The following is a 13980-nucleotide window of genomic DNA, read 5'->3' as shown; positions in this document are numbered from 1 at the left end:
TTGGGGGGCTCACTGGGGATGCTGGTTTGTGTTGCTCAAATTGTTGAAATCTAGATTGAATGAGGAATCGACTGGCACAGGGTGGTATGTTCCCAGTTTCTACATAAAGTAAGTTTGTTTTCCTGTGTGGCACCTTTCTTGTATTTTTATTTCAGTTCAGCATGTTTAACTGCCTTTCTAGTTTTAAACCAACCTGAGCCAAGAAAATTAAGATTTTTTTCTTGTTATAAAAGTGATACACTGTTGGGGCACCTGGATAGGCTCAGTCAGACACAACTCACTCTTGGTTTCCTTCTGCTCAGGTCATGATCTCAGGGTCCTGGGATCAAGCTCCACATCAGGCTCTGTGCTTGGTGCCGAGCCTGCTGGAGATTCTCTCCCTCTCCCTCTGCTCCTCCCTCTGCTTCTGTACATGCTTCCTGTCTCTAAAATAAATAAATACAAGTGATATACTGTTTATTGGAGAAAATTTAGGAAATATAGGGAAGTGTAAAGAAGAGAATTGAAGCCTGGGATCCCTGGGTGGCGCAGCGGTTTGGCGCCTGCCTTTGGCCCAGGGCACGATCCTGGAGACCCGGGATCGAATCCCACGTCGGGCTCCCGGTGCATGGAGCCTGCTTCTCCCTCTGCCTGTGTCTCTGCCTCTCTCTCTCTCTCTGTGACTATCATAAATAAATAAAAATTAAAAAAAAAAAAAAAAAAAGAATTGAAGCCTGCCTGTAATCCAGTCATCTGGAGAGCTGCTGACTCTTACTATTCTCATGTTTGTCCATTAAGTCTCTTAGTGAAAAAAAATTTATTGAAAAAGAAGGGAGTGTGTTTTGTATTTGTGACTTCAAAGACGGTTCATTCAGGCTACTTTTTATTTTTTTCTGATTAACTGAATTCACTGATTTTGAAATTCTGCCTTTTTTGGAAAGATCTGTTTTATACCTCTCATAAAAAGGTACTTGATTGACAGAGAGTACTGGAATCCTGGCTTTCCCAGGGACTTGTGTACCTTGACTAAACTCACGTGGAAACGATCTTGCACGTACCAGAGTAAACTTTTATAAATGCCGACTGTGATCTAATGTCATGATCTCACAAATGGATGGCAGAAGTGAGTGCCAAGGGCCCGGGGATTTCCTTTTACCTTTGACTTTCTACATGTGACCATTGGTGTAAAAAGTGGCAGCAGCCATGCTGTGTTTCTTCTTCCTCTCTCAGTGTGAATCAAACGGACATCCATTTCAGGATCTGAGGGTTTGCTACCAGTTTACCTCATGACTTATGGGTTGAGCTTGCAGTCACAATATGGGAATTATGGAAGATGAACCTCTTCACCAACTAACTATGGGGCTATTTCTATTCTACTTCAAGAGTTAATGCTGAAATTGATACTCCCAACTTGTTTCTAAGAAATAGCAGTTACACAGCCTTGCCTGTCTTTTCTGGCTTCTATTAAAATGCAAAAACCTTAACTTCAGAGCAGTATAATTGAGTCCTGAAAGGGGTCATAACTGATGCCTTGCCCCTTCTTTGGTATTTTTGTTTTTTTTGTGCAGCCATGCTGGCTGCTCTGGCTATCTTGCTGTCTACGTTGGTGAAAACTCCTCCAGAGGCTTTGTCCCAAGCTAGTGGAAAGTCTGGCATTTGCAGTGCTCAGTTTATCCCTGGGGTGTGCAGGCATACACCATGGGCCTGGTAACCTTACCACACAAAGCAAATGTCGTACACAATTTGTGCGGGTGAATAGCATTAACTCTTTTGGCAATTGATAGATTTCTCTGCATTTACCAGTACTGACTTAAATGAAATGGAGTCAGTGCATCTGTCTACTTCTGCTCTTCGTGCATCTGTTCTTTTTAGTTTAAAAGGGATGTCATGAATCTTAGGTAGGCTCTCTTTTGTCACAAACATCCAGTAGCAGGACATTCTGGTTGGGCATGCCAACCAGGGAGCCAGAACATGATGTCATATGGGTCATCATTTTAATGTGAGAAGAAAGTAAGTCCCTCAGAAATTTTTTACAGCTGATACCTGCCTGAGACCTCATCCTCCATCAAAGGCCAGGACTTTAGCTCTTTGCCCAGGCCCTGACAGTAGCCAGCTGGTGGAGCAGGAGGTCAGAGCTGCACGCTTGTGAAGGGGTATATTGGCTTCATCCCACAAGGAACCAAAGAATTGCAGAAGCTTTCCTGTGCATCTTGAATCTTCTTTCCAGCCCAGTGTCCAGAGGGTAGGAGAATTAAAACATGGGCTTCCCAAACTGTTACGGGGTCATGTCACTAAGGATCATTTTTGGAAATATATATCCGTTCTGACAAGTGAATGCTATGTGCTCCTCCATCTTTCGACTTGTCCCAGATATCCAGAGGATTCTCCTGTTGTGGACCTTATGCCACACCAAGGGGCTCTCATGTTCCACAGCCTCCTGCCCTCTCTTTTGATAACATGTGTTTGTGGTAAAGACATCTTTTTCCAGTGCTTACAGGGGTCATGAATAAATTGCTCAGTCCCCTGTAGTTTTTTTCATACTTTGTGGTTTCTCTCATTCCATTGTGTCAACGATGATATGGAAAGGGGCCTCATCAGAAGGCACGTGTCCAAGGATATCAGGCTAATGTGTGGAGGCCCAGAAACCCTCCAGTGTGACGGTGAGGGGGCTGGAAACACCCTTTGTCGTGTCTATCTGAGAAAACCCTGTTGGTCCTGACCAGCCAGAGCCAACTGCTTCTGGTAGCATGCCCTGCCTTTTTGGGTCACCCTCTTGGCGCCAGAGGTGCATGCGCTGTCTCTCCTGGGACACCAGGCTGGCTGGGCATTGCCCAGCCACGGGGGAGCCATTCGGCCTGACAGGAGGCCTGTCCCTTCAGGGCCAAAGTGGGCTTTCACCTCCAGGGAAACAGGCAAGCCCTACAGCACTGGTTTTAGAACATGCCTCTTGGGTATGTTTTCAGTTAAGTGAGTTCTGCCACTGAAAGGTATTTCTATTGACACAGAAGCCACAGGGTGAAATGAGGAGCTGTTTTTCTCTGTCCTCTGAGAAACAGCGATGTTCACCCTTAGGGGAGCTGTGCAGTGGGACCAGGCAGCAGAGGTGCTGTCCCCCTGGCACCTCTCGCTCGGCCTCCCCAAGGGTCCAGGCCTGGACGCGCCAGCGGCTGCCACTGACCACCAGGAAGCAGTCGGTGTTACTGAGGAATAGATACACATTCCCTGAAGCCATCGGTTAAGTACGTGACTAGATCAAGTCAGGGCAAGGTGGTCTGTAGTTATTCCCACTTCTGGGCTCTGACAAAACAGCCTTACTGCTGATTTTTTTAGGTTGTGCTGCCCTGAGAGATTCCCGGGTGGCTCAGTCACACAGTGAGTCGTCGAGTCCTGATCTCAGGGTCATGAGTTCGAGCCCCATGTTGGGCCCTCCTGTCCCTCCCCACTCTGGCCTGTGCTCTTTCTCTATCAAAACAAAATCTTCAGAATGGCCATTTTCAGAATACCAACGTGGACTTCTAAGATTTCAATTAAAAAACAATGGAGTTGGAGGTGCACCTTACATGGTTTGAGGGAAGGTGCCTGCAACTTCAGTCAGCAGAGAAAGCTAAGGACAGCCCCGCTGCGCAAGCTGCTGGTCTCCGAGGCCATGCTCTCCTGCGGGAGCCAGAGATTGGCACATTCAAGTTGTCGGCCTTATGCGTCCTCATTTCACCTCTTCTTTTGATACCTTTGTTCTCTTGCTGATGCTGGTCTCTCCCCAATCTGTCAGTTTAAGTGCCTCATGGCCTTGCAGTGCCTCATCTCTTACCCCCCACCTTTCCCTCCTGTACTGTGTCCTTGTTCAGTTTCCCTCTCCTTTCACTCTAGCCCAGTTGTTCTACCATAGGTGACGTTCAACCGGGAGAACTGATGGGCTTACATGTATGTGTGCTCATCTCTCCATCGACCGATGATTCTTCTTGTTCACAGAGACTTCCTAAAGGTACAATACCGTAACTCAAAGTTTCCCCATCTTTGGGAATGAAATGCTTGTTTAATTATATGATGCTTTAGTTAATGCTAAAGTTAGCTTATTTAATATGCCCTTCACCAAAAAGACCACGTTGGAAATATTTGACGTTTAGAAATATGAGCTTTATGTGATTCAGCAAATCACAATGCTGTTGTTTGTTTTTATTTTGTGCCATTCCAGAAATAGGAATAGAGTATGAATTACATAATGATTCTACATAAGACATAGTAAAAATCGTATTGTATAGCCAAAAGTTAAATGCCCAAAATTCAAAAAAAATTAAAATAAATGCCCAAAATTCTGTGTGTACACCATTAAGTTTGGTATACTCTGCATAAAAATTTATAATATCCAACCACCTCATTTGCTTAACCAAATAGTGGTTATAAAATGAATGTTCTCTGTCCCTGTTTTGCTGTCACCTGTGTTCAGCTCTCCCACCAAAAATGAGAAAATTGCTTTCTAGATGATCTGTTGATGACATGTCTTGCTTTGTCTTCCTTCTAGAGATTTGGTTCCAAGTCCTGACATTCATGTTGTTTTGTTCTTGATACATTTATGAAAACCTAGGTTTTCAGTTATATCTGAAACTTAGTCATATTTTTATTTCTTGCTCCAAAGTCAGGATGTAAGTAGCGATTATTTCAATTTTATTTTTACTATACTTTTGAATAACAGCTTAGACAAGTATCTTCATAAAGTGGATCCTTGATAAAGGAAAAGAGGTCCAGAAACCCACAGCATCATACTTTTTCACCCCCATTTTCTCCTTCCTTGCAGTATAGGTCAATTTGATAGAATATCATCGGGATACGAAAGAACAGAACTGGTCAATACAAACCGAGTTCTCTGACAGATCACAGAAATGAGAGAATTTGATGCCATATTCCTTATAATTTAAGATGGTAAATGGGGCAGAAATGGCATGAGGGGTGAGGGTGAAACCATTTAAAAGTAAAGATGGGCTTAGTATTGAAACTCTACTTGGGTATTAATAATTTCCTCCTTAAGCCATATACTGGGGCCTGTGAGGCCTTTTTTGGCTCCTCAGTTTTCATGTGGCTAAAGGAACTTGTTTGGAAGATGTAAATATCCTCATGTTTTTTAATGGAGAAAGGTTGGAACAATTATGCTTTCAATTCTGATCAACTGACAGTCCTTGATTTGACATGAGCCACACTGAGAGAAAGCACATACTGTTGCAGTGATGTAATATGGATCTCTAGAAAGAGGAGCTTGATGAGCAGGCCTTGCTTTGATTCTAGCTAATGGTTGGATTGGATTGGATTGATTGATATGTTTCTGGTTTTGTTATGAACCTAGGAGAGAAGTGGGAAGACATCCTATACTGCTAGCATTTTATTTAATAATTTGGAAGAAAAGCATTTCTAACAGGAATCACACATCATTTTTTTCCTGAAACTGGACATTAATTATTGACATATTTTTAAAATCTGCCCCAATAATGCATCCTGTGGGCACAGTCAGTAACCAGAGCTAACAGTTCGTCTCAAGTTGAGGACCAGTAGTATGAATGTCTTGAAGATCTAAACAGTAGTAACTCTCTAAGGAATTTCCTTTGTACTGGCACTTTGCTGTTTTTTAAAATTAATACCTTTGACACCAGATTCATATAATATATTTTTTAAGAAATTGCTGAATGGCATAGCTGGTCTGTCAGTAAGACAAGTTGCCTCTTCATCATTCATTCACCCAGACTCACTTCCTACCACACGCTTTTAGATGTTTCATCCAGAAAGTGAGTATGAGAGATGGCAGACCTCAGAGAGGGAGAAGCTGCTATGATATTGGTCATAGTGAGTTTTCTCTTATATGAAGGATTGTACAAATATTCCCATTTTAAATCTCCCCAGATTTTTGCTGTCTAGTAATTGAGAGGTCTGTAAGAATTCTTGCTGTATTCAAGGGTTCCTATATAAGGATGCACCTGTGATTCTCTGCGAGCACATTTCCTGTAAGTCTAAGCTTCTCTAAGCTTGAAGGCAGTTGGAATCTTCCAGTGCTTGCTTTTTCAAGATCTTTACCACTGGTTTCTCTAAAGGACATTTTAATTTAGTTATTTGAAAGTATGAAATATAATCTTTTGATTTTATTATTTGAAGTTGTAATTCATGAAGATGGAATTTATCTTTATCTGGTAGGCCCTACTTGCTTTCAGTGCTCACCAATGAAAAAAAATCCTAAGTTTTAAATAAAATTCTAAGAGCAGCAACCCATAAAATGACAGGAATCATAATGGAAGGTAGGGGAATGTCTTTCATCCCTCATAAATATATTTAATATTTTTGTAGAAAGCTTTCCTTGCTCCCTAATTATCTTAAATACATTATTGGCCATAAAATAAAATATGTATTTACTTGCTCTTAAAAACAACAGTGTGGCGTTGCATGCCTTTCAGCAGGTATCAGAATGGTGGGGATTTTTTGTTTTTTGTTTTTTAACCTGGGGAAAACGCTAGTTTGTTTCACATGTCACCGGACATGACATGACTGAGATGGGGAGGAAAGCTGTCCTGTGAAATCCATGTCTGACCTGGAGATGCCAGACTTGAAGTCAGCCAGAGGGCGGGGACGGGGCGGGGGGGCTGACTTAGATCTCTCCTCTAGGGGGAGATTTCAGGGCCCTTAGATCTCCTCCTTCCAGCCTGACCTCACACTCACCTTAGCAGTCAGGGCCTTGAATGTCATCCCTTGCCAGTTCACCTGTGAGGGGATCAGATACTCATTGCAGTTTGGCAGGTCATGCATTCTGAATGTGCCACTAGCAGAAAGTGGTAGCATCTATTAAACTCTGCATTCGAAGCATGCTGCTGTTCAGTATGAACATCACAGATGTGTGAGGTGTCACCAGCCTAATTGTGGGCATGAAAATTGTAGAGGACCCATAGAGGCTTTCAGAGTTCTTTACCAACATAACATGACTTCAGAACGGTGTTGGTAATTTGGCTATGAATAACTATTTTTTGAGGTTTCAGGAATAATGTATTTTTTCATCTGCCTGTTTGCCTTTATTGTGACTTGAAAAATGAGATTTTCCTTTATCATTCTCTAACCATTTTATCTTAGGAAATTTTTCTGAAGTCATCCTCATTTATTTTACTAGAAGTCCTATTGGAGTTCATTGACAGAAATGATAGGCTGTGCAAATAACTATGGAAGATATTTTTGTCCTTGGCACCTAAAAGTCGTCAGGAGTACTGCCACATTCGATATAAAGGGTATGCGGGGTTTTATTGTTTGAGATTATGGTATAAAAAACACAGCATCTTGGGTACCAAAGCTTGATGAATTCAGGTGTTCTACAAGATTTAACTTGCATTTTTTCCCCTGTGATATTCGCATTTCTTCTCTACTAAGTTTGTGGGGTAAATAAGGCATCATCTTTGTTCTGGGCACAGTGCCTCTAGGAGATTGCCTAGGGACTGGGACAGAGCATTTTAGGATGGTTAAACGTCCAGTCTGCTAAACTAGAAAGCCCACAAGTGCTGTTCTTTTCATCTGCCCTCTCTGCAAGCCTTCAGACACACTTGGAAGTGCTTAGTCCCAGAACTATGGCAACATTTTAAGTGATTTATCTGCATAGTGTAGCCCATTACCTGGCAGAACAAGCTCACAAATCCCTAACAGTTATCTGGCTTCACTTGTTGATTTATAGTGATTCTGACCAGGGTTCTGACTGAGCCGCCACTTGCAGAATGTGGCCCAGGAGTGTAGTGACATGGTGGGGAGTGTTGGCACCTCAGATTTGTACAAAATACATGGAGCTCTTTAGGTGAAAGTTGCTCAGTATGGGGAATGCTTTTATGTGAGAAACCTCCCCTCCATCCATTCTCGCTGTGTGTCAAGCAAGTTCTCTGCCATTCAGGCCTGTATCTCTCACATGGCAAGCTACACATGTGTACTTTCCTGACACAGGAGAGAGACATAATGCACTGGGGCATTAAGTGCATTCAGACAGGGTGAATAAAACACTGATTTCTCTCATTGAAAGTGATGGAATAACTAAACCAAGCTCCCTAGAAGACTAGATACCATCAACCTTGAATGACAGAGATAGATAGGAATGAGCCCAGCCCAGAGCGTGGTTGGGAGAACATGCTGTTTCCAGCAGCTGCAATTTAGCATGCATCAGGCTGTGAATTCTTCTGTGCTTTGGTTTCTAGGCAACTTGCACAAATTTTTAAATCTGAATATAAACATATACACACACTTCCTCCCTCTCCTCCCCAATCAAAAAAGCTCTGTATAAAATGATAGCCTAAAGACATAACCCTTGTTTGCCACAACTCTGAGTGACTACAGCAAACAAATCCAGGCCACTACCTGGCTATGTAGAAATTCTAGTGTTTAAATCTAGGAAATGAAGATTTATTTTGTTGCAAGATGACCAATATTTCCACAGTACAAACAAACTGGGTATTTTGCCTCCAAGTTCCCCTGCAAGAGAAGGGATATCTTCATGGAAATGGTTTCTGTTGTTAAGGGATATTTCTTTTCCTGTATTTTTAATTGTTCCTGCATTAAGATTGTTAGAAGTTGTAGATCTCCTTTATTGACAGCAGCAAGTTTTCTCGCTGAATGGGTCCTGCATGCTTGTCTCCCCTTTTCCTGAACCGACTCTCAGGACTCCTAGAATCCTGTTTGGATGGATCGGTGCCTCCACTGCCCCCGGGAGGGAGATGATAGGAGCAGTCCCAGAGCTGGGGTGGCTTACAGTTGCTGTTGGAGATTTGGACTTGAAGATAACTGTGGGGAGTTTATAGACCGAGGCAGGTTTAATTAAGTTGCCAATAAATCTGGCAATCTACGTGATCTTGTTAGACCAGGCACTGTTTAGATTTATGTGGAGAGCTACCAGCTCTAGGTTTGAAAGCAGGGTTAGTGTGGATCCACTGGACAGACAGGAGTTGAATGGGACACCTGTGGGGATTTGTCCAAGGCCTTTAAATACTTAATAGTATAATGGCATGGAGAGTGGGAGGGGATCTGCCAGGCTGCTTTATGCGCTTTGGGAGTCTGTATCTTGAGGACTGTGGATCAGTTGGGAAAGGTCCAAATAAAGGTAATACTAGAGGTTAAAAAGTAAGGTTTATGAGAAAATTTTTTAAAAATTGGATTTCTTCTGTCCAGTAGCTGCAACGTTCAGGACTTTGGGGATTAGCTGGCAGTGGGGTTCTAACCTTTGTGCCTCTAGACAGACAAGTTACTTGAGTGCACTCTATTGTAACGAGGAAGTCAGACATCCTGCCATCTTTGTTTTTTTCCTGAATTTAGAGGAGGTGTTCACAAGATACTCTTTTTTCACAGCACAAAATGAAGTGACTTAAATTGCACTTGGTGGGGTTAAGAATCATATTTTTGCAAATAATCAATGTATTACTAATAGAAACAATAATTCATATATTTTTACATGGCTGTGTCTTCAGTGCTAATTATTTGTGGCTTCACTAAAAACTGGGTCCCATTTCAAGTAAGTCCTATCCTACAATCAGAACACAACATTTTACTTTAAAAATTCTTCTAAAAGGCTTTTAGGGCAGGCTGTACAACAGAAGCAACTTAGGAGTTTACTAATTTGTTTACCCCTGCTCTGGACATGGTGTTTGTCATTGCCATTCATTCATTTTTCATGTTACTACTTTTTAAAGATCTTTACAGTAGCCACTGGTTTACCATCAAGAACAGTGATCTGTAACAGCGGACTAAATAAGATTGGTGATACTATTTTTTATTTCTGAGTTTGTGAAAACAGTTTTCAGGATATTAAATTTTTATAGTTTTATGATTGATATATTTCCTTTTCCCATAGAACTAAAGCATGTTAAGGATGCTATTTTAATTTAATTCTGGGAGTATAATAAGAATAGCATCAGGGGCATGTAGGAAGGGCTAGAAGTGGAAATCCAGGCCTTGTTAACTCTCCTCATTCACCAGCAGCAGCAGGTGGAGGGTGGTTTCTCCTGAGCCCCAGAAGACTGCAAGAGGGGAGAGGAAACCAGGGTCAGGCAACTTTGAGGCCACAGCTTCCCCAGTGAGCTCTGCTTCCCCGAGCCCTTCCCACAGGCTTGTGCCTTTCTGATAGGAATCATCCCTACGTAATCAACAGCCGTTACTTCCCTGTGCTTTGTAAAATTTAATGCCCAGCCTCCTCTGGGTTTTTTTTCCCCCTTTAGAATTACACTGCTATCAGGAATGATTTTCTGAGAACTAGAGACCAAGGAGGGCTGTATTTCACCAGGTGCAATTCTGCTAATAAAAATGGGTGGTCAGGGGCACCTGGGTGGTTCAGTTGGTTAAGCCTCCGATTCTGGATTCTGGCTCAGGTCATGATCTCAGGGTGATTGGGTCCAGCCCTGTGTTGAGCTCCATGCTCAGTGTAGAGTCTGCCTGAGATGCTTTCTCTCTGCCCCTCTCCCCACCTGTGTGTGTGCTCTCTCTCCCTCTCTCAAATTAATTTTAAAAATCTTAAAAAAAAAAAAAAGAAAAGATCAAACACAAAGCCAAGTTTAATTTTCAGCCTTAGACCACTGTACAGGAATATGATAAGTACTTTATTCTAAAGGAAAAATATCATGGCCCCGGGCACAGGTGTGTTGTTACATTTTGGGTTGCCTCCCACTGCTTGAGGCTGCACATTTTCCATTTCTTCTCCAGAACCTGTCTCCATCCCTGAGATTAGAGAGAAGAACACAGAGCTCTCCTTCACTTACTTCTGACCAGGTGCTCCAAGAGACATCTACTGGTGAGGCATGCTTTCCCATTCTCTCGTTCCCTTTCGGTTACATGTTCATGGAGGTGAGGCCATTCATGACTGAACTACCCGCACCTCAGCCTTCCTCTTTTATTGGGGGGACGGGTGGCAAGGTCTTAATTTTGATATGATCCTCGCTCCTCTCATCCAGTTCAGCTCCACAGACATAATGCCAAAAGAGACCCAAAGATATTAAAAACATTGACCCAAGTGAGGTACACTTGGAAAAAATTGCTTTTTTAATATAGGACATGACAAAGAATTGCCCTTCCTCCCCCAGTGAAGAGTTTGCTTGGAAAAATAAAGCTGGTTGTTTCTCCTTGGAAAACATAATAGTGTGAACTTTGGAAAACATCATAATTGGGCAATTCCATGATAAAGTCTGTGCATCGTGAACAAAAGAAAGCAGTGGCACTGATCTTGGGGACACGTGGATTGCTCCAGCCTCTTAGCCCTTCCTCCTCCAAACGCAGGGCCCTGTGCTGTTCAGGAACTTGGCCAGGTTTAGCACATCTTGGGAGTGAAAGAAGACTCCCCCCAACAACATTGTACCCCTTAAATACTGGAGGAAATAGCCCCAGGAAAAAGAGTGATTTGTGCTAGAAAAATAGAAAATGCAGGGAACTATTCAGAAATAAGTTTGTGCTTTCAATCAGTTACAATGTCGTAATGTAAAATCTGACATGGCCCAATTGTAATTGCAGTGCTGTGTATCCCGAGTCCTCAGCTGTGTATGTTTGGAGGGTGGGGGAGGACACTTCAAAAAACTACAATAAACTGGGCTGTGATCTCACCATATGTGTTGAATTGAACACAACTCTTCTGCTTTTAATGAAGACTTTAGCCTTTAGGGGTAAATAAAACATCACTAAACAGGGATGGCCTGAATATTTTTTACTGGCTGTAATAATTAAAGCCATGAAGAAGGTGGTGGGGTTATGTTACTTATTAACTTGAATCGCTCTTATATTTGATCAAGACGTGGTTGCCCATGGCGTTTTGTTTCATGTTTGTCCTTTGTTTCATTGACATGCCCTGCCCTGGCCTCCGTGGCACTGTAAAAGCAGTGAAGCAGTTAGGAACCAGACCCAAAAGGGCTTTTAGACCTCCTATCCAGATTTCTTCTCAGCTCAGCCTGACGACCCCAACAAACTTCTCAGCCCCTAGAATCAAGCCTGAAATTCCCTATGAAGCTGTGTACTTGGGGACGAGGGGAGGGACCTGGAAGAAAGTCTTCCCTTAGAAGGAAACCAATCAGAGTGCAGGTGTGGCTGAGAGTCTTTAAAGGATGTTTTTATTTTCCTCACATGTTAAGCAGCAGCGGGGTTGATTGTAAGATGAATTTGGAACCCAGATGTATTAGTTTCCTATTGCTGTAATAGATTATCACTAATTCTGGGACTTACTATAGATCATAAATCTGTGTTATCTGGAGGTAAGATGTCCAAAATCAATCTCACTGGGCTAACCTCAAGGTGTCAGGCTTTTTGTCCCTTTCTGGAGGCTCTGTGGGAGAATCTACTTCCTCGCCTGTTCCAGCTTCCAGAGGTCCCCACAGTTCTTGACTTAACGGCTCCTACCTCCACCTTCAAAACCAGCAAGGCTGAGCCAGTCCTTCTCACACTGCTCTCTGGTTCTCTGTTCCCTGCCTGCCTTCTTCACTTATAAAAGGACCTTGTGATTACATTGGGCTCACTTGGATAATCCAGGATCATCCCATCTCTAAATTGGCCGATTAACAACCTTAATTCTCCTTTGCCAGGTAACCTAACGTACTCACAGGTTCCAGGGATTGGGACGTGACCATTATCCTGCTTACCACACTAGAGGTAAAGGTTAGTGAATTGGGAGTTCATAAGGTTAGATAGTAGACAGATACAGGCTGTGTAGCATTAGAAATGCGTTTTCGGAGCTCCTGGATGGCTTAAGAGGCAGCCACCTCTTGATTTTGGCTCAGGTCATGATCTCAGAGTCCTGAGGCTCTTAATCCTGAGAGTCCGCTTCAGGATTCTCTCCCTCTGCCCCTTCCCCTGAGCATACATGTTCTCCTTTTCTTTCTCTCTCAAATAAATGAATCTTTTTTTTTTTTTTTTAAAGTGGGTTTTCATAGCTTCTTACTAAGGTTTCTTATAACTACTATCTGTAAAAATTACATATATATGTACATGTACACACGGTATAACAGTAGAAAAGGTCATCCATATTTTTGGCTTAAATGAGTTCCTATTTACTATATCTATATATAGATATATACTATATCTAATGTCAGTTACTGAATATAAAGAGAAATTTTAAGTCTGACATACAAATATTTATAATTTTAGTTTTGGGGGAAATGGCATTTCTCTCTTCAAAAGAATGATCCAATTATATTTTTATTGACTTAAGAATAATTGAATTAATTTTTTGTGCTTTAATTTATTAACACCTAACTTCATAGGAAAACCTCCAAGAAAAATGATAGTCTATTTTTAACACTATAAACATCCTTTTTGGTGCTCACATCTGTAAAAATTTTACATAGTTTTAAGCATTTTTTGTGTCTTACGTGGCTTTTGTGTGTCCCCTTTACCCAGCCATCTCTTGTAAGGCTCTGGGTGGTGTGTGCTCATGTTTGCAATGCCATGGCAAAGTCAACTGAGATCACAAATGTTTGAAGTTCTCTGGGAGAAAAGTACCGTCTGCATTTGCATAAAGCAGAGCTGCAGTGGTTAAGCTGTCAACAGCTTCCTAGTAGAAAATGTCCCTGAAGTAGATATTACATTTACCTGTAATGGCTTTCTTTGCCTGTGAAATTAATGGTGTAAGGCTTTAAAAAAAAAAAAAGTTTATTTCACTTGTCTCTTAAAGTTGATCCTATTGTAACAGATTTTCATCATTTTACTTATGAAAATCAGTGCTAATGGGCACAAGATTGAAACTTTGATCTTGCTACAAGACAGGTTACATTAATTCCAAATTGGCTGTGCTGGGTGCTGGAAGTGGGGAGATTGAAAGAAAAGGCAGCGGCCTTCCAGGAGATCAGACACACTGTCATTGTGCACAGCTAGCACTCAGATGGGTGAGAGAATAAAGCCCAGAAAGCATGAGTTGTTGCTGGAAGAATTCTTGAAAAAGGTAGCCCCTGAAGTGATTAGGAGAATCAGAGGGCAGTCCAGAAGTGATTAGGAGAATCAGAGGGCAGTCCAGGTTGGCATTAGCAATTCCTATCAGTTTGA

General features: G+C 42.0%; 1 protein-coding gene across 49 annotated transcripts in view; it reads left to right on the top strand.

Moving 5' to 3' along the window:
• Positions 1-13980, top strand: part of AOPEP (aminopeptidase O (putative)) — a 332941-nt gene that overhangs the window by 280612 nt on the left and 38349 nt on the right. For 26 of the 49 annotated variants that reach the window (XR_012035350.1, XR_012035351.1, XR_012035336.1 and 23 more), the window contains one exon: positions 10666-10753. The exons of 21 other annotated variants lie outside the window; for them this stretch is intronic. Coding sequence is in view for 13 of the 28 variants with exons in the window: in XM_072835007.1 (XP_072691108.1) it covers positions 10666-10753 (88 nt within the window). In the remaining 15 variants the exon portion in view is untranslated. Of the gene's footprint in view, positions 1-10665; positions 10754-12524; positions 12592-13980 lie in introns of those variants that run through there. 2 more of the 49 variants (XR_012035358.1, XR_012035369.1) reach the window with 2 other exon arrangements.

Source organism: Canis lupus, chromosome 1 (assembly GCF_048164855.1).
Source record: "Canis lupus baileyi chromosome 1, mCanLup2.hap1, whole genome shotgun sequence".
In the NCBI taxonomy this organism is placed as follows: domain Eukaryota; kingdom Metazoa; phylum Chordata; class Mammalia; order Carnivora; family Canidae; genus Canis; species Canis lupus.
Note: the sequence above shows the minus strand (reverse complement) of the source record. Positions and strands in the feature narration are given on the sequence as shown.